Genomic DNA, 21,184 nt, shown 5'->3' on the forward strand with positions numbered 1-21,184 from the left:
TACTAATGTGTGAAAAGACCAGCTTTTTTCAATTCGGCACATATTTAGATTTTAAAAGTTTTGAGGATTGTTAAAATGAAGACACAGAAAAAGTGCTAGTTGTGAACACAAAAACTACATTAAGAACGGTTTAATTCTGCTAAAGCAACTTTGTAACAAAAACCTGTAAATTGTGTAATTCTATCTGAACAAGCTAGACTTTTAGTGCGAATATGCTAACTAGAAGATATTTCCCTAAATGCTGTTTGTGTTACTTTGTTTTATGGCTTCTGTTTTGAGAATTGTTAAAACATTTTTTTTAAAGAGACTGATAATGGGATATCGCAATCAGACAGTTGTGGATGGTATGGACTAATTTTTTGCATGATTGAGACATGGGCTTGTGGTACAGAGGTGTGTGTGTATATGTGTGTGTGTGTGTGTGCGCGCCCTGGTGATGTCTTTACCTTATGGTGTTTTGATATTTGGCATTCCAGACGAAGATTTGCATTGGTTCGAAATGTTAACACCTTTTGGTTTATAATTTGAACTATGCTTAAATAAATGAGCTGATTTGCCTTTATTCACATGGTGAGTGCCAAAACTCACAAAAAAAGGAAATGACAGAGTGCCACACAGTCCCTCAAATGTGATATAAGGAGTATTCCGAAAATAAGCTTGTGTAACTGCCATGATGTTTCATCTCGTGCTACATATACTCTAATGGTGCGTACACACTGGGTGATTAAAGTGGACGACTTAACGATAACGATATAGTTCAGTCGTTCACTTTATCGTCCATTTTTTTACCTAAATGATGAACGATAACCACGAACGTTGCGCGTTCCCGAAGGTCGTTCATCGGGCAAACACGCAGGCCACCCTGACTATATTGTCAGGTTGCTGCATGTTGGGGAATGGGGGAGAGCCTGGCGCTGAACGATATCGTTAATGATATCGTTCAGCGGGTGTGCTCAATGTCATGAACGACATTGAGCACACCCTGCCAGGGACACACTAGACGATATCGCTCAGGGAGCATATAGTCTAGTGCAGGGGTTCCCAACTACGGTCCTCAAGGCACACTAACAGTCCAGGTTTTAAGGATAGCCATACTTGAGCACAGGCAGCTTAATTAGTACCTCAGATATTTTGATTAAACCATCTGTGCTTTAGCATGGATATCACCAAAACCAGGACTGTTAGTGTGCCTTGAGGACTGAGGTTGGGAATCACTGGTCTAGTGTGTATGCTCCTTAAAGCCTTGAGGGTATTAAGGTGCTTTATCAGAAACTTTTTTCTAGGCGTTGTCAGCAGAGAAAATGCTCCCAAAAGGATGACACTTAAACTAGCTTTTCAATGTACCTCAAATTAAAATGGAAATACCATAGTGCAGAATTTTAAAAACCAAAGGTTGAATTCTACAAGTATTAAAATGCCTTTCATGAAATAAAGATAAAAGGCTTATCTAAACTATTGTTGGAGAACCCCTGGCAGGTAGGAATTTAGGGCCTTGTTCAGCTTTGGGAATAGAGTGAGAATTAGCACTTAACTGTGTACCTGGACAAACCATATTGCAATGCAAGGGGTGTAAATACATACATTTTTTAGCATTTAGTGTAAATACTGGCTGCTTTTGCATGTAGCCCACAAATACTGCACAGCTTTATTATTGCTCTATAATTTAGATATCAGTTTGGACACCTCCCTCCAAAATCTTAATCTCTGCACATTTTAAATCTGCCCCACCTGCAGTGCAGTATGGTTTCACCAAGATAATCAGTTAAGTGTAAATGTCACTCTATTCCCAAAGCTGAATCGGGCCCTTACCACCAACCGATAAGTACACTATCTGTTCATGGTGACAGTGCTTCCTTATTTGATACTACTGTGGACTTATCGTTTGGCAAGTTCCTCCATGGCCAGGGTTTCTCCAATCAGCGTTCAGATAAGCCTTTTAACTTAACGAACGGGCATTTTATTTTTATAAATAAACTTTTGGTTTTTGAAATACTGCACTGTGGAATTTCCATTTTAATGTTTGGGGATCATTGGAAAGCTACTATAAGAGGGGAAATTCAATTGTTTTTACTGTGACTGTAAGGAATGGGCACTGGATGAAGCAATTTAATAGCTTCAATCGGGCAAGAGCGCTGCTGGGACCCACATTTCTGCTTGCAGCCTTTTTCTCTGTTGACAATGCCTTAAAAAAAAAAAGTGGTGGTTTTTTTATTTATTTTTTTATTTAGCACCTTTTAAGTCACCTCAAGGTTTTGGAGTATATGAAGCACGAGATGAACATCATTCAGCACTAATCGGCACATATTTATCTACTCAGTGGTACGCCGTTACACTTAAAGTGTTTTGTTTTTGTTTTTTTTAAATATTCCTTATTTTTGATGCACTGTGGTGTCCTTTTATTTTCCTTTTTTTTTTTTTTTGTTTTAGGGTCATACACTTGAACAGGCATTATACATGAGGAGGCTGCATATAGTTCTTTTGAACTCTTTGAACTACCCACACTTCCACAGCCTGCACACATTTCTGTGTGCAGGCTGTGGCTTTGTTAGCTGGTTGCTTAGTGATGGGGCTGCTTGTCGAACATTAGTGTTGACAGGCCCCGCCTACACAGCTGGAGGCCTGGTCACTAATGAATTCTTAAGGTGGGTATACACCTGATAGATATATCTGCAGACTGTGCAGAACATATGTTCTGCAGGATCCGTCGTGACTGACGTCGCAACTGGGCGGGCATTTACATGCCCTCACCAAGTTGAGCTGTCAATCACCGCCGGCCCGTGCAGCAATTTTACGGGCGGTCAGCTGATTGCCCAAATATAGCTGCAGACATATTGGGCATCGGCTGTGCAGCACCGCTGACACGACATGTCTAAACAACGTTGTTCATACATGTCGCTGGTTCACACTGGCTGACTCGCACACAATATATTTGTCATTCAATTGAACGGCTGATATGTCAGCCAGTGTGTACCCAGCATTAGCGGGCTCAGCCAGAGATAATCCGTATGTGTGTTTGGCGTCTTGTTTACACTATAGTCATGTTTACATTATTAAATAAGTCTCTAGAACTTGTATGATATGCTTATTAATTAATCTACTAGTGTTGAGGTTTCCCTCACTACAGCATCTCTCTAATAATTAATGAAATATATATATTTATTAGAGATGCTGTAGTGAGGGAAACAGCACTAGTAGGTAACATTAGATGAGAACTCTAGAAACTTGTATGTTATGCTTATTAATGTATCTAATTCTAGCTGTTCTTCCACAATATCTGAAATGTACCCTTGAGAACAGAGCATGCCCCTTTCTGTGTGACCTTCAACTCTTGTAGTAGTGTGCTGCCTAGTTTCTTGTTAGTGCTAAAGAATGAGAAATGTAAATGGTAGGCCACATCACCCAGTAAGTAATGTGGCTTAAATCTGCAATGAAGTAGAGTTCCTAAATTCATCATAATATAAAGAAGTGCATGACAATTACGCCATAACCTCCAAGTACATTGTTGTTGTTTGCAAAACTACTGTAATTAGTTTTCATTAGACCTAGGGAACAAGCTGCATAAAGAATAGGGCTGATATTTTTCAGTTTTTGCTAACCTAAACTTTCTTTTAACCTTCCAATAGTCTACTGCTTTCCTTTGTACCATTTTGTGTTATTAACTGGATTTAAATTACTTCCATTTCAATTAAAACTGAAAAGGTGGGGGTGTTCCAACATTTTTAAAAAGTAGTGTACAGATGTGTCTATACAAATCCACAAATTCCACCAAATAGCCCTGTTTAGAGCTCCATGGACTGTGACGTAGCTGTGCCAAAATAGTAAACTGTAAGTGAATGTTAATGCAAAATTGAGGTAAACGTACACAATCTAGGGTAAAAGGCAAAAGACAGGTCTGTTACCAGTGGCCCATGACATGCATCATTGTTTAATATGCAACTTCATAATTTCTTTTCTACAAAAATACACCTTAGAAGTCTAGACATAAGAATTCATACAACATATTCGTTTTATGCTTGATGTCCACCAGGATGCACAAGATATCGCCGTCTGTCTGTTTTCATAGCGCTCGCTGATGACCGTGTAGCTGGCTAAGCTGAAAAACGGCACCTCAGCCGGCACTTTAGTCGGGGGAATCATTAGTCGGACTAAACAGCGTGCTGAATTGATAAGCTCTGTTTGGGTCAAAATTGAAATCCTAAGAATTACTGTTCCTAAAACCCCTTGTTGCTTGAGCACTTAGGCTAATCTATTTATCATATATTTAATGCAGCCAGGTATTAAACAACTTGCCCTTATTTCCATACTTCCAGCATTATGGCAGACAACAACAATGGTAAGAAATACTGCCATTTTAAACCATGCCCAAAATTATAGCCAAGTTTGGAGACCTTTGCTCTACTGTAAGGCACCTATCTGTCTTCCATCTTAGAGCAAATTTTAGTAAAAGTTGAGACGTTGCTTTTAAAACAATGATTCTCAAACTTTCTTATGAGTGTTTGTTCATAGCACCCCTGAAAATAAATTGTACATATCCAGTTTGGTGATGGACAGGGTTGCGTTTCTGTATTTTACACAGATTTCAATAGGCAAAACCAGTGCTGGTGGCTGCCAATCCCATTGATCATAAATTTGATCACCAACTCAAGGCAACCTTGTAAGTGCTCTGCTACAGCATCTAATTTGGGAACCTCTGCTTTAAACAATATTACATTTGTTGCCTCAATATTTATTCTTTGCTCTAGTCTATTGTTCACTAGGGGCAAAGGATATTGAATTTGGACACAGCAGTGGCTCTTTTCCTACACTTTTTTTTTTCCCCCCCCATCTCTGCCTAGCCACTCCTCACCTTCTCCTGGTACCTTTCGTTAACCACCTCCCATCACTATCCAATGCCTTTCTACTCAAATTTGTTTGGCTTGTATTTCATATTGGAATGTGGATCGTAGTCACTAAAGCAGCTTGTATAATTTTTATCCTGTAAATATAATCTCTGTATTTTGGCTAGTGTAATTAAAATATACACTTTCATAATCCTGTGTATGTGACATCAATGTTGGAAACTGTTACTGAACATTGATTAGAGAGGAGGTACTGAATTTATATTGTATACTTGTGTGGATGATTATTAGATTTTGCTCTTCTGCCAGTAAAATATGATATTAATACTCAATTTGGATTTGGTGTGTGAAATTTCCTTAGAAAAATTGTGTGCATTTGTGAAATACAAAACAAAGTGTGGATACATTACACCTTTAAGGCGCATATCCACTAAACGACTAATGAACGACTGTGCGATAACGACATCATTATCTTTCATTAATGTGTTCAGTGGATATTGTGCCCATACTGAACGATATGTCGTTCAGTGCGGGCACCCTCCCTCATCCCCGAACATGCACAACCTGACGATATCGTCAGGTTGAGCATGTTATCGTCCAGTTGGGCAGAATGTTAAGGCAATGACAGATGCCGAAAACGACCAGCGGGAGCGCGTGTCGCTAGTCATTGCCGGCATATTCACTGCACGATTAATGAACCATAACTGTCATAATTGTTCAATCATCCATTTATATTGTATTATATATTATATTATATTGTGTAGTGGATATGCGCCTTAAGTTACCTAGACCCACTTCAAATGTTTTCTGTGCAGAATAAGATGCCTGTTTCCAAACTTCTAGAAAAATATGCCCAGTCCTCCTCAAATTTCATAATTACCGTATGCAGACAAAGCCCTACAATGGAAATTTTCATGTGGGACAATTGAGTATACAGTAATTTTGGTACTAGCCCACTAAATTATAGTAGTTTGATAGAACTGTTACTTTCATTGTTAACAGTGCTGATTGTTAAAATATGTACTATGTAGTTTCATACAAAATTTTCAATTTCCAACCATATGACTATTGGAATAACTTCAAAGTCTGAAGTTGGTGAAAATAAAATTTAAATTAGCCATTATCTGTAAAGTATATTTGCCCGTTGCATTTCTTAATGCCCAAGTATAAATAAATGAACAATGGGGCCTTAAACTGCAACAAGTGTTTACCAGTTGAGCTTTCAAGTGTGTAACGTTCGTGTATGGCCTTTATTTCTAGCATATTTTTCTGTAGCTCCCCAACTGTAAACTGTAATTTCAGACATGCAGTGAAAATGCATGTTGGCACATTTAAATTGTTGTGTTTTTTTTTTTTTTTTTTTTTTTTTAATGTCCCTTCCTGCTGATTCAACTGCATTTTCTTTTCTGCCATGCTTTGCGGATTAACAATCTCTGGCAATTCATAAAATAGAAGGTATGTGGACATCAAATGTATGTATATATTACTGTACTTTCCTTTTTAAACACTAGTTCACATGTATTTTGACTTTATACATCTTTATACACTTTTATGCAACGGATACATAGTTACTGTCTAAAGGGGCCTATCCATTATGTGACCTGAAAAACTGAACGTCTAGCGCTCAGTCCTTCAGGTCGCCGGGTGCGGTGCCTGCACTGAACGGCGTTCATTGAAAGTCATTCAGTGCAGGAGACCAACCTCCTATCTGTGAACATGTGGAACCTGAGGCTCGTCAGGTTGACTATCATGTTCCACAGATAGTCGGGGTTGGCATGGACCTAGCGTGCACGCGCATTGCTGGTCCTTGCTGGTTATCCATTAGACGACTTTCTGAATGTTCCGACCAATACCTCCTGGTTTTGGTCAGATTGTTCAAAAAGTTGTCAAATGGATAGGCCCCTTAAGGCAATAAACATGCTTAACAGTTTGTTTAGTACATTAAGAAGTTTCCACGCACAGATACAATTCATCTTTTAGGCTGTTCAAAATTTGTTTATGTAATGAAATGTTTTTGTTCTGCCATATCACCATTTGCACCAAGAGTCAACAGGTTTGGCTTGTTCAGATGTGTTGTGCACACTCCTTCCTCAGTTACAGTAGGGCGATTCTCCAGAAAGTGAACATAAACTACAAAAAATTAAACTTCACTCACCAGCAATTTGTTTATATTTATTAAATGTACACATTCCAAAGTATAAGAAACTACAGTACTTTGATTTACCTCCTAAGCTACATCTTCATTACACCAATGTAGCAGTTACAAATCTTAAAAAAATGTCAATTATAGCAAAGTTTTCACAGCACACTGTAAATTGTAACTGTTTGGAAGTACCTTATCTTTGTTCACTCTACCCAATATGTGGTATTTGCAAATTAAATATGAAATCTACCATATAGCTTAAATATGCACAGAAATATTAACATTTAAATATGCTAAGCAGCTCCGTCCCGCGCATCACTGTGAAAGGCAACATTTTCATACTGTGCTAATAATCATCACAAAACAATACCACCACAGCTCATCTTTGTAGTCTGAATATGTAACCAAAATCCATGAACAAATTAAGATAATTGTTTATATTTGCTCTAAAATAGAGAAATACAATTGTCCCCTGCATCACACAAATCAAACTAAATCTGGGAAGTAGTAATACCCTCTTGCATTTGCAACTTCTGGAGGCTGTATCTTTCTTACAATGTTGTCCTGGGTGTAAAACACCTTATCCTCCTGTGTTGGCCATTTCCACTGTTTAGTGATGTGTCACTCAGCCAATATAGGAGCACATCAGAAATCTCAGCGTTACAGCAGGGCAACCCACTGGGCGCAGCTCAGCAGCTGTCAGTGGGCGGAGTTACAGAGCAGAGGCCATTAGAAATTGACCCGATAGCTCAGTTGTCTGACTGAGGTGAGCAATAGCTAGTCTGGACGGGCCAGGGGGCGGAGCTGGCAGACAGTTTTATTTAATTCAAAATGTAGCATGGACGGAACTTTGGCTGGCCAGTTTGAGAACCTGTGGGCCTATTTACAATGGAGGGCCTGGAGCTACAGCTCCATCTGCCCGATTGTTAATCCGGCCATGGTAGAAACAAGTAATTTAACTATTATGTTTTGAACCAAGCATAAAATTTCCCAAATCATCGTTCCAAAATGCTAAACACACAGCCTTCAAGACTGGAAAACGCGTAATAATTCACACAAGTCCCGTGCATCACTTTCAATTGTCCCGTACATCACAAGGTATTAAAAAAAAAAAAAAAAAAAAAAAAACACCAAATTTCAGTTGTTTAATTATTCAATTTATACCAAAGCAATCTCTGTACCCTTTCACACTTCACAGAATTATTCATTACATTCTGTTATGGTAGAAAATATTATTTTGTATGAGTCCCATGCATCACATGCTAGATTTTCCTTTTAAACTGGTCTGTTAAGAAATAGTTGTTACTTAGAGCCGTATTCAATTTTCCACCTCCCGGACTTTTCGCCTACATTGCTTGTTTTGTAGGCTGAAAAGTATCGCGCACGTGCTCGTGTATCCCCGTATTCAATTTGAAAGTATGCGAAAACAGGACCTGGCTAAACTTATACATGCGGAAGGTCATGTCAGATTTGGGGAAATCAGCCTGACACCCCCCAAAAGATGCTCTGACATGGGGGTTCCCTATGGTACCCCCGATTTGGTTTGCTGAAGGTATTTGTTGTTTTTAAACGGGCTCAATAGCTGCTAAATATCGTTTTTTGTATAAATGGTGAAGAATAATATTCAGGAGGTTTTTTTTGCAGAAAATAACTTATCTCATCAAATTTGGGGTACTTGAAAATGGGGGCCAGCATATTTTAAAGTTAAGTTTAAAAAAATCTACCTGCCACGAGCACCTGCAATGAAAAAAACACATGGGGCACCCCCCCCAGAGTCTAGTTTGCTAGTTTTTAACTTTGTCCCCCAACATTTTTTTTTTCGCCCCCAGAATGAAAGTGATTTCTTGGGGTAACTGTTTTTTTTTTTTTATTATTTTTGACGCAGTTTACCTTTGGTGGACTGTCTGAAGGCTGCACAGGGGTTCCCGCAATGTTGCACCTCAAAACCCCAATTCTGCACTTTTTTCTGCCTGCTATTCATAGGCAAAACGTTTCCGCCTATTACATTGCTTTGACTTTCTGCCCAGGAAAGTCAAAGCAAATTGACTACGGCGATACTTTTCCGCCTGGCGAAATGACATCATTGGCGAAACTTTTTCACAGATTCCGGCTTTTCGCCTCAAATTGAATACAGGCCATAATTGCTTAGTAGCAATAACTTAAGACCCACTAAAATCTTGGTATTTTGGTGAAGTTTGTCATTTTAAATTGTGTAGCTGTCCAGTGCATCACCAGTAGAATCGCCCAGTACAGGAAAATTGCAGTACACTTGTGCACAGACATCTGAATATTAAGTTCTCCTAGGTGCAGTAATGCACTTACTATATGTATGCATCCACTATTTAACATCACTGCTAGAGGCTCACAACCTATTGGTGGATAGTGAGATAATTTATGTAAATTGTATGTCTTTCTTTTTTTTTTTTTTTTGGATAAAATATTTAAAGTTTTTATATAGCACTCATTTGCTATACAGAGTATATTTGATCATTGAAATCAGTCCCTGTCTCAGTGCAGCTTACAATCTATATTCTCTTATCACACTGACACACACACACACATTAGGATTATAATTTTTTTTTGTCAGTAATCTGGTAACCTACCAGCATGTTTTTGGATTGTGGGAGGAAACCAAAGTACCAGGAAGAGTATTCAAACTTCACACATAAGGCCTTGGTGGGCAGTAATGGAGGCAGTACTGCGAACTATGCCAACCGTGCTACCAGAACACATTTACAGTAAAATTGTCCGAGTTTATATGGAGTTCTTAAAATACTTTATTTGGACCCTTCATTTAACCTAACTGCAGTTTACATCTCATGGGTTACTGACTGCTCCTACAGATGGGTTCTCATACACTGTCGCTACAGTCACCAAACAGCCCCCCTCGGTGCGTCAGGTTCCGCATGACACTGTTTGCGCCAAGAGCTTTTTTCACCCGAAAAATGCATCTTTGCAATGCGATGCGACTAAGATGCACCCGGAGACTGCACTGATTAATTTGAGATGTGACACTTGTATATCTGTATGTAACTGAGTCTGAACAAGTATATGAAGTGCTATGATACAGCAGCCGCAGCTTTTTTCCACTTCAAGTTCTGTTGTGCTTGGTTGACAAACTTAACCAACTACAGATAAACAAGTGTTGCATATCAAATGAATCAGTGTAGTCTCCATGGTGCGTCTTAGTCGCAGCGACCAAGACCCATTCTTGGGCTGAAAAGATGCTTAGTGCAAGCAGTCTCATGGGATGTGGTGGCTATCGCTTCACATGGCATATTGAGGCTAGGTATATGAGGACACATCTGTATGTTCTGGATGTACTGAAGTTTTTTAACACATACCTGTGAAATTAAAGGCTTCTTGGTCTCTAATTGCTGCTTTTTAGGAGTTTTCAGATTAACGTTTTGGGCATTTCCCATTTTGTTTTTAGTTACTCAGGGGGCCTTGAAAAATGCTGCTGGTAAAGGGATAATTGACTTCAGCTCTTTTCAGAGTCAGCAGTGTAAACTGCTTACGTTTTATGCTGTTACCCATGTGAAAAATGTGTAAAATGTTGTGTTAGCTTAAGGGTCTTTACATTGCTGTTCATTGTTCTTCACTTAAACCCAAAATGCATGCAATAGAGGAAATGGGAGATTGTTTTTAAGAGGCTCTTTGGGAAGCCTTAATCTAGTGCTATTGCAAAATGTACAGTGAAAGTCTTGAATATTCATATTTAAGGTTACAACCAAAATGCTAAAAGCACAATTTGCATACAACACAGTTCTTAGTATGGCTATAGAATGCCTTTTATTTTATCTTGCTGTGTAAAATTGTTTTCTTATGTTTCTACAATCCATGCCTTTAAAAATTTGTTTTAAGTGTCCATACTTTCAATCATGTATTCTGAACGATTTGAAATTAGTCTACATTTTAACAGCAATTTCAAATGCAAAGGGGGTGACTGAAGCTACCTACACATTGGTATTTGCAATATGTAAATTTCATGTTACAACTCCCCTGCATTTTGATTGTGGCTGAATTTGCAGAGTTTTTTTTTTTTAATTATTATTATAGGAGTCTGAGAATAGGAAATCACAAGTGGAGAGTGAAACACATGTAATCTCTATACAGGTTGAGTCTCCCATATCCAAAATGCTTGGGACCAGGGGTATTTTGGATATCGGAATATTCCGTATTTTGGAATATTTGCATACCATAATGAAATGTCTTGGGAATGGAACCCAAATGTAAACACAGAATGCATTTATGTTCTATATACATCTTATACACACAGCCTGCAGGTCATTTTATACAATATTTGTAATAATTTTGTGCATCAAAAAAAGTTTGTGTACATACATGAAATTCATTTATGTTTCATATACACCTTATACACAGCCTGAAGGTTATTTTACACTGTATTTTAATAATTGTGTGCTTTAAACAAAGTTTGTGTCCATTGAACCATCAGAAAGCAAAGGTTTCACTTTCTCAGTCATGCTAAAAATATTCCGTATTTCGGAATATTTGGATATGGGAGACTCAGCCTGTACTAGCATGTGTCACAAGATAAGCGTAAGAAACTGCTCAATGTAGGGTGTTTTAAGAAAGGGTTGTTGTTCAATAAGTGGGGGCAATAATGCTGGCGAAAAATAAAGCCTATTTCTTGTCAGCAATTGCAGTATAATACCAGAAAGTATAAGGAAACACGAACAGTAATCCAATATTGGATAATTATATAAAATATGCATAATATGACATACAAATAAGGTGTTAGTCTACATAAGTAAAACAGATCTTTTGATTTAAATGGTAGCACTGCATTACTGTAGATAACTTAAAGAAAAATAAAACTAATTTACAATGTGTGCACTTTAAGTTGGCTGAGTTTGAAACTGCATAGAGTTTTGTACCAAGAACATTCAAATTTCTTCTCTTATAAAAGTTAAATATCTATCCAATATCAGAACATGTATATTTTTTAAATGATTTCCTCATTTTACATGCATTTTTGTTAGAAATATATCATAAATGCTACTGTATATTTAGCCTTAAACTTAACTGCTAATTTGTTTTATACGTTACACTAGTTTTGACCTTTTTTTTTTTTTTTTTTTTTTAGGCATCTGGTCTATGAATAACTAACCTAATTGTTCCAAAAGTTTACAGGGTCATATTTCAAACTGGTCTAATATAAGACTTTTTTTTTTTTTTTTTTTCCCCCCAATTCCTGTGTAAAAGATTCCACTTAAGTTGAAAGCTAGAAGACTGCAAGGCTTTTACACTTCTGCTGTTTAAAGTCTGTCATAGAATGACACTTGCGTATATAGAATACAATAGGCGTAATCATCTTGGCTGGATTATGTCCTTGCTTCTATACGATGTGTTTATCAAGCTATTCTACACAATGCTTTTAAAATGGCCCATCTTAACAATAGAACCCAAGGAATGAGCAGTTATCTTTGTCTTCAGTCTACCTCTGGGTATGAATGTACCAAAAAATTGCAGAGCTGTGCCATTAAAAATAAATGGTATTCTTTTGCTTTTAGGCTTCATGTGCAATGTAGCAATTGTATGTCTGACAGCAGGTTTACTCTGTCATGTGAAATGTCTCAAAGCATCTATGTATTCCCCAGACCATTACCCACTGGTGTTAGCCACCAGTGACACCGCAAGTCAAACGCAATCATGTTTGATACATACTGTGTAACAAATGCTTATACCTGTCATCAGGTCAGTAATCCTAACAATATGCACAAATGGAAGTGGCTTATTGGTATTATATTCAAATACCAGTTTACATGCTTTTAACTGGTATTGCTTTCTTTGGAGAAGGGGCTTAACTAGCTATTCATAATTTACCTTCTAAAGTCACTAATCTATATCTTAGGATGACAGAAACCCAATATTTTATATGCTTCAGTATATATCATTCTATTTAACTGTGGCATTCTGGTCTGTAGCCTATCTTAGTCATCTACTTGTCTTCATATAAATCTGACAAAGTTAAGTTTGAGGTGTAGACATAACATGATATGCAAGAGAGGCTTTTGGAAATAATGTAATAATTAGGAACAAATTATGGTTATATAGAACTGAACTTGTTAGATTTTCAAACTATTCCTTTAAAAATTCACCTTAGTTTTGATGTGTAGTAAAATACTTAATATGTGAAAAATGCAATGCGGCTTCTGACTGCTAGTCAACTGGACGATTTAATTCAGCACAATGCTGAATAGCCCCGGGAAGGAGAATTCACCGCACTGTTAAGTCCGACTAAACCACTTAAGTTGGAGAATGCCAGTTAGTGCGTCTAAAGCGGTGTTTAGTTGGAGAATGCTGGTTAGCGCAACTAAAGTGCCGTCCGCGAGGCTGTAAGCGTTGTGCGAAGCTGAAAAGCAGCATTGTGGCCGTCACTTTAGCCGGATTCTGCTCACACCCTCAGGAAGGGTGCGAGAAGAAATCCTTTAGTCTGGTTAACAGCACGGTGAATTTAATAGCTCTGGAAACTTTTCCGGGGTTATACAACATTGCGCTGAATTGAATTGCCCTGTGAGACTTAGTTTTCATAATAAGAAAAAAAGGGGTATAAGCAGAAAATTTTAGACTACATCTAGGTCACTGACAAACTCATAATTTTTTTTTTTTTTTTTAGAAAAGGGTCAAATGTTAATATCACAAAATTTAAAATAAAGTGAACTAAAAGGTAAACTTATGTCCCCAAAACTTGTAACATTTTGAATTTAAATTGACATTAAGTTTAATTTAAATCAAGTTTTGTTGTTTTCAATAACTAAGCAAAAAATGCATCTCTATGAAACATGTCAACAGCCTTGTCAGCTTCAAATAATATGAGGATACATATTCATATATCTTTTTGTAATGCAGGTCAGGTGTTATATGGGCACTTGTGAGCACAATATTGGTGTAAATGTGACATTGCCACTGATTAGTTTTTTTTTTCTCTTTTTTTCTTGTACAGTTTATAAAAAAAAAACGAAAGAAATGTCTGGTTACTAATGTTTACAGAACCAGTTTTATAAAGAATATGCTGCTGTGCCCTGCTACTTAATTTTAAAGATGCAGTCAAAATAATTTCTGTCAGTTGTGAAAAGTGATTACCATAACATTTTTCTCATACTTATATAATTAGCATTCATATGTAGCCCAAAGCTTGTTCACTAGCAAATACCTATCACGTCACATACCTATCTTAAAAGCTTATTTTTCACATCCACATTTTTAAAACTGTTGTAATGTGATATCAACTAAAATCGCAAAGCGAAAATGTATATTTTTGCTTGTAACCAATTTTAAGAAGCTGGGACCAGGGCCGCTGCTGGGTTTCTCAGCACCCAGCGCTGTCCTGTGCTACAGTGTTTCCACTGCTCTCCCCCTCCACCCCTTCCCTCCCCTGCTTTCTCCCCTGCCTAAGCTGATACCAATAACTTAAGCTTATGGGTGGAGTGTGGGGTACTTCTGGAGCTGGCCAGGTTGCGGTCCTGGTGCCCTTGTTTGGCCACGCGACTGAGCATTCCTGGAGCCGGCTCGGCTGGGACAGAGCTTGCGGGCGAACCTTGTCCCAGTGATTGGTTAGAAGCAGTGATGACTACCAATATCACTTTGCCACCGGGTACGGCCCCTGCGAGGAAATTCCCAGCCATTGGGGCAGTATGGTCTAGCGGGGAGTGATACGACGGACCCTTCTCCTAATAAAATGCATTGCAATAGCCCATATACTACTTTTAGCTACCGCAATCTGAAAATTGCATTGGCTACTGGGGCCACATACCAAAATGCTTTGCATTCTGGAGCTTGGCAAACTTCACAATTTAACAGCCCCGATATAAACCTATGGGCGCTGCTTTTGCAATTGAAAATGTGGTCAACACAGCAAATTTGTTATGCTGCAGTCAATGGGATGCTTCATTTTTGTATGTATTCTCCAAAAATGCCTGTTTTTGGTGCATTTTTCGCAAAATGCCATTGATAAATGTGCCCCATAACAATTTAGAAAAGCCACCTGTAGATTTCAGATTTTATACATGACCTTGAGTAGGAAGAATGACTCCTTTTTTAGCTGCTTTGTCAAAATTCTAAAGTTAGGTTTGCGGTTGTTATAAAGGCCTTTTTTTTTATTTTGTAGCAAAGCAATTGCTTCACTGTATTTTATTTAATTTAAAAATGTTATCTTTTGCATTTGTGTAACTAAAAAATGTCCCATCAGTCTCCTTTCCACGTAATATTTGTTACATCTTCACTCGTAAAGCAAGCAATACTGTTTTATAACACAAGGACCTTTTTTTTTAATAATCGCTATGAAGTATGGATGGATAGCTTAGTTTAATGCAGTGATGCATTGTTTAAATAGTTTTTATTTTTAATTATTTTTTTAAATGAAAATGTCAAAGTAGTCCTTCCCTGCTCCAAAATTGTTTAGTATTCTTTGTGAACCCTCATAACATTTCCCTTAATTTGTGTGGCTCTATAATGTTCAACTTGATAGCGGTTTGGTATGTGCAGTTCTAATTTGTGCTTATCACAGATAACCGTGCAGTAGCTACTCCTTTTTTTGACACTTATGACACAGTTTAGATTGTAACTTTTTTTATTTGGTATATTGAATACTTTGGTTTGTGTCCTAAATCGTGGCTTTTTTGTTTGATCAGGACAAAGCTTGGGTTATGGTTTTGTGAACTACATTGATCCCAAGGATGCTGAGAAGGCCATCAATACTCTGAATGGATTAAGACTTCAGACCAAAACCATTAAAGTAGGTTGTTGTGTTATTTTTTCCCTTGCTTTTTTATTTTTTATTTTTAATCTATAGCTGAATTCAAGTTTTTTTTTTTTTTTGTCTGCAATTCATATTTACCTCAATATTTCAAGTTTTGTCCTGTTTTGTGCTCACTGCAAGCTGAATGAAAAGAGATTCTGAAGTAACACCAGCCCCACTCACACCCCTCTCTTTCTCACACACGCGCACGCACATTTTGTTTTCAATAAAGTATCATTAGTATGGTACTCCATTCCTACTATCTACGTTTTTAGAATGCAAGTTATTAGCTTGGATTGAAAACTAAACTGGTATGTGAAAGTGATGTGCCTTTTTTTTTTTTCCTAGTTCTCAATTTTGTTTTATGTAAAGTATAAAGACCTTAAGAGGGATATTCAGTTAGTGGCAATAGCCATGAAGTGCCTGCTTTTTAACAGTTTCTTCAGCACCCCAGGATCACCAATTTCGAAGATTGTTACCATAGATGTGCACATGGAAAACCTGCGTTGTTGAGCTACCTTATTAAGCTGGGAACTGCACAATTGCTCATCTCCACTAATTGAATATGGCCCTAAGAATGGTGTGCTATTGCAGCCTGAATAAAACACTGTCAAATGTATCCACTGCAGACCTCCTGTAGCATTTAATTATGGTGTGAAAACTTTATATAGTGTTTTTTTTTTTTGGCTGCAGCTTACTTTTTTCACTGACATGTTCACAAATTGGTTGTAATAGTGTCTGTGTTCTATTAGTGTGACTTTTTTTTTTCCAAGCTGTTTTCTTAACCTGTCAATATAGTACACCTGTGAAACATAGTATTTTTGATTGCATGGTGTAATGTGTTCAATCCAAATAGTCACTTGTGCAATCATGTCATTTATACCCCTTTCAGACAAAAAAAAAATTACCAGGTCAAACATTTCAATCCGGTAATTTGCTGATCAACACGGGTCCTTTTTTTGACTGAAAGGGTCAACCCAGGTCAAAAATACCGGGACTTCGACCCAGGAATTTACCAGGGTCAGAGACCCGGGTTGACCCTTTCACACAGAAATACCCGTGTTAATCAGGAAATTACCAGGTTGAAAAGATTGACCCGGTAATTTGTTCTTCTGTCTGGAGGAGGGTACAGGCAGTGACTGGCACAATAACCCGGAAATGCCGTATAAAAGCCGGGGTTTCAGCTTTTTCCTGTCTTAACAATTATGGAGAGATTTACAAACAAAATGTTTCGAATACCATTTTCAGAGTGCATATTTAATTGGTTTTTTTTTTTCAGTTTTGTGCCAGAATTTATTTATCTACTGCCAGCCTGTTTTTTTTTTTTTTTTATCTGTATATTCTTTGAAAACCATATGAAGTGTGAAAAAAATTGAAAAATCTTAAAAAGCTTGTTGTGTAATAGTTGAATCTATTATATTGTATAATGCTGGTAGACATGTCCAGCAGCTGAAAGGACCTGCCCACCAGTCTCTCCTACCCTTTCAATAGCTATTGGGAGAAGCATGCCCACATTACATGGCTTCAGTGAAAGCTATGGGGTCCAAATATATTATCTGCTTATTTAAAACATGTTCGTGTGATCTTTAGTTTGGAAAAGGGTGCCTCAAGTTTCAATCTGGTCATGTATTGAGGATTTTCTTAGTGATGGACAGGTCCGTAATTGTCGCATCTGTTCCCACAGATAGAAATCCTCAAAACATGACCTTTTTGAAGGTATTCTGGAATTAAGAAGCACTGGTGTAACATGCCATCTTCAACTAGAGACTGCCATTGATAAGTATATGTTTTATACTTTTTCTACTTTATATTATTTTGTCTTGCTAAATAAATGAACTACTTGTAAAAAATTTTTTTTATATATATATATATATATATATATATATATATATATATATATATATATATATAATGGGGTGACTGTGGACGTGGTGTCGTCACGTGCCGGTACCGGTGTTTGGAGACGCTACCAGGAGTCTGGATGGTCTTGTGAGACATTGATGCTGTATTGGTACAGAACCATCAGGTCAGCAAACATCAGTGTCTAAATCGATTGTGTGATCTGCAGTATTCCTAGATGTATGTGAGCTAGCTTTTATGAGTAAACTTGTTTTTATACTATACTATCCTCTTTTGTTTGTGCGTATGTGTGTGTATATGTATGTGTGTATATGTATATATATATATATATTTACACACACGAGGGTGAGTAAAGAATTTTAATCAACTTTCAGAAAAACAAATCATTTTTTGACGTAATCTACCTGCTTTTCAATACACTCTGTCCATCTGACTGCAAGCTTTTATATTCCCTCATTAAAAATTTTCAGGCTGAGCTGCAAGCCACGAATGCACTGCTGTCTTCACCTCCATCAGATGTGAATCTTCGTCCTCTTAGGCTTCTTTGAGGGGACCAAACAGGTGATAGTCAGATGGAGCAGATAAGGACTTTAGGGAGGATACTTTAATAACAAGTTTTTGGAAAGTGTCGACAGTATGAACAGCGGTGTGTGGACGTGCATTGTCATGCAACAACACAACACCCTTGGATAGCAGTCCTCTGCGTTTTGTTTGAATTTTAGGCTTCAGCTCTTCAGAGAGCATCTCACTGTAATGACTTGTAACTGTCTTGGGTTGTTAAATAGGCAGCCATGGCTGATTTGCAACATAATTCACTGTCACTCGTCATTCCAACAGAATCAGTTCACGTGCACACTCAATGTTCTCATCAGCCATGGACGTGCGTCTGGCTCCTTCATGTCTGACACTTGTACGACCTTTTCTGAACTTCTCTATCCATTCACACACACTTCGTCGAAACAAAACGCTGTCTCCACACTGTGCACAAAGTCTTCGATAAATATCAGCACCAAACACACCCTCAGACCACAAAAAACAAATCACTGCACCCTGCTCTTCTGTCGTGCAAATCACAAGTGGGGTAGCCAATTTTTCTTGCACTGACGTTACACGTTCAAAACTGCACAACAGTGACTGGGAACACAGCGACCTAATACGTAAGCGTTGATAAGACAGTGTGGCCAACAGAAGTTTTAATATAACTGGAGTGCGGATCATTTTTGAGTCGCCCTCGTGTGTGTGTGTAAAGTACTCCCACGACCCAGACACCGTCCCTGCGAAGGGTTTTGCGCGTCTGGATTGTTCCTCTTACCCTCCACGTGTACTTGAGACGCTTAGGGTCCACTACCTGTGCGCTGCTGTAGCTGTTGGTCTCAGGAGGGTTTGGGTCAGTCTCCCTGTATACCTCCCATGGTTAAGGTATATACTGTATGGTGCTCTATATCCTACCATTCCTGGCGTTTGTGTAGTTGATTTAGAGTCGATTGTAATTATATTACAAATGCATAGTATGTGACTGTTTGCTAGCTGCTGTATTGACACTGTCTTTTATTTCTGTCTATCAATTATAACTATCACTGTTTTTTATCTCCAACCTCTTGGGCTGGAGGGTTTTTTTTTTTTTAAGTACTTCACATTCATTAAGATTTTGTGAAGGCTGTTACATATCATTGCATTTATTACCTTTATTGAAATTGTCAAAAGAAAATTGGAAACAGGAGGGGGAGCCCCCTTTGCTGGTTTCATGTATATCATGTATGTTTGTCCCCTCAGGACTTAAAAGGATGGTTTGTGTGTTGTCTGTTATAAAGAGCCACTTCACCAGTCCAGTTTACCTGTCCCTGGGCAAAAAGCCATCTTGGGTATCCTATGTCCCAGGTAATGAAGCAGTTTGTGGATCATATGGCTGCTCCCACAATCCCTCCATGAATTGGGGTGTCCACAGTGTGCTATGTTTGCACCTCCTATGCATCCTTCCTGGAAGGGTGTTTATGGCCATTCTTCTCCGAGTATGGCACCATCTAATGTTGAAAGCAGACCGGTAGTTACAGTACTAAGGTGCCTAAGCACAAGTTATCTTTTAATCAGTCTGCCCAACATATGGATTCAGACGCATCGTCAGAGGATGCGCAGGGTTCCTCTCCAGGGTCTAGCTCGGGGGAGGAGGACCATCCGTCCACAGTTGATGATCCTTCTTTGGTGAGGGCAGTTAAATCAATCCTAGATATTCAGGAGGATGAACCAGCTCATAGTAAGAAGGCTCCAGTGTTTACTTACCACCGGAAGGTAGCCAAAACGGAGTTTCCTGTATCTGAACAATTCACTGAGCTTATTTATGGATGAGTCATGGGATAACCCGGACAAAGTGCTTTTTATGTGAATAAAATAACATTGTTGTAGCCTTTCCCTACTAAGTGGGAGGTACCTCCTTCTGCGGTTGCTCATGTGACGCATTTAATCAGAAATGCTACATTGCCTATTCCATCAGCATCTTCTCTGAAGGATTCCACAGATAGAAAAATTGAAGCATGTCTTCAGGCAATATTTTCATCATCTGGAGCTGTTATTCTTCCAGCTATGGCTGTGGAGCCTGGGTAGCCAAAGCTGTTGAAGAATGGTTGGGGACATTGGAAGATTCTCTACCAGATGCTACCAGAGAACAGATGATTTATATCTCCCACATACAGGAAGCGGGTTCCTATCTTTGAGGAGCTGCAATAGATGCTGGAATTTTGCTATTGGGGAATGCTAAAACTGTGGCAGGGATATGTAGTCCCACAGCAGCTGGAGTGCCAAGGTTCTCACCACCACTGTTCTAAGGCATCAGCAACTTCAATAGTGGCACAAAGGGCCCTTTAGTTGAGATCCTGGAAGGCTGATACAGGATCAAAGAAGGCGCTGGAAGAAGGTACTTTTTGGAGTTCAGTTGGATAAAATAATAGCTACTGTGGCTGCTTCAAAGTTAGCAGGTCTGCCATCTACGGCAACTATAAAGTCTAGGCAGGTTTCTTTTTGGTCCTTCCGTCCACAGGGGCGAGCAAGGGAACAGTCTTCCTCTAAGCAGACTAGTTTTCGCAAGACAAGGCGACAAACTAATAGGTCTGACCTGGCAAGACGTCCAGCTTCTGAACCGGACGACAAACCCTCGGCCTGATGGGGTGGGCCTCCTCCTGGGGGATCCCAGGGTGGGAGGCCGACTTCTTCAGTTTGCGGAATTTTGGCGTCAAACGGATGCCTGGGTCCGAGAAGTGTTCTCTCAGGGGTATGCCCTCACTTTCAGGAAGCATCCTCCCCAGAAGATTTTTTTACACACATCCTCCATCAGATGCGGGCAAGGCCTTGGCCCTTCAGGAAGCCATTCACTCCCTGCTGCAGGCAGGGGCAATAGTCGCAGTTTCTGTGTCGCAATAGGGAATGCATGGTTATTCCAATCTATTCCTGGTCCTGAAACCGAATGGGGCTCATAATCCTATACTAAATCTAAAAACACTCAACCCAAGTACCCAAGTTTCGTATGGAAAATCTCCAGTCAATTATTTTGTCAATGGAGCCGGGGGATCACATGGTTTCCCTGGACATTTA

The 21,184-nt window shown here is 38.7% G+C and overlaps 1 protein-coding gene across 7 annotated transcripts in view; it reads left to right on the forward strand.

The window, feature by feature from the left end:
• The window catches only part of ELAVL2 (ELAV like RNA binding protein 2), a 218,045-nt gene that overhangs the window by 75,256 nt on the left and 121,605 nt on the right, over positions 1–21,184 (forward strand). For all 7 annotated transcript variants that reach the window (XM_088472609.1, XM_088472610.1, XM_088472608.1 and 4 more), the window contains exon 4: positions 15,636–15,739. In XM_088472609.1, coding sequence (XP_088328735.1) covers positions 15,636–15,739 — 104 coding nt within the window. The remainder of the gene's footprint in view (positions 1–15,635; positions 15,740–21,184) is intronic.

This window comes from Taudactylus pleione, unplaced genomic scaffold (assembly GCF_031769625.1).
Source record: "Taudactylus pleione unplaced genomic scaffold, aTauple2 ptg000127l, whole genome shotgun sequence".
NCBI classification, from domain to species: domain Eukaryota; kingdom Metazoa; phylum Chordata; class Amphibia; order Anura; family Myobatrachidae; genus Taudactylus; species Taudactylus pleione.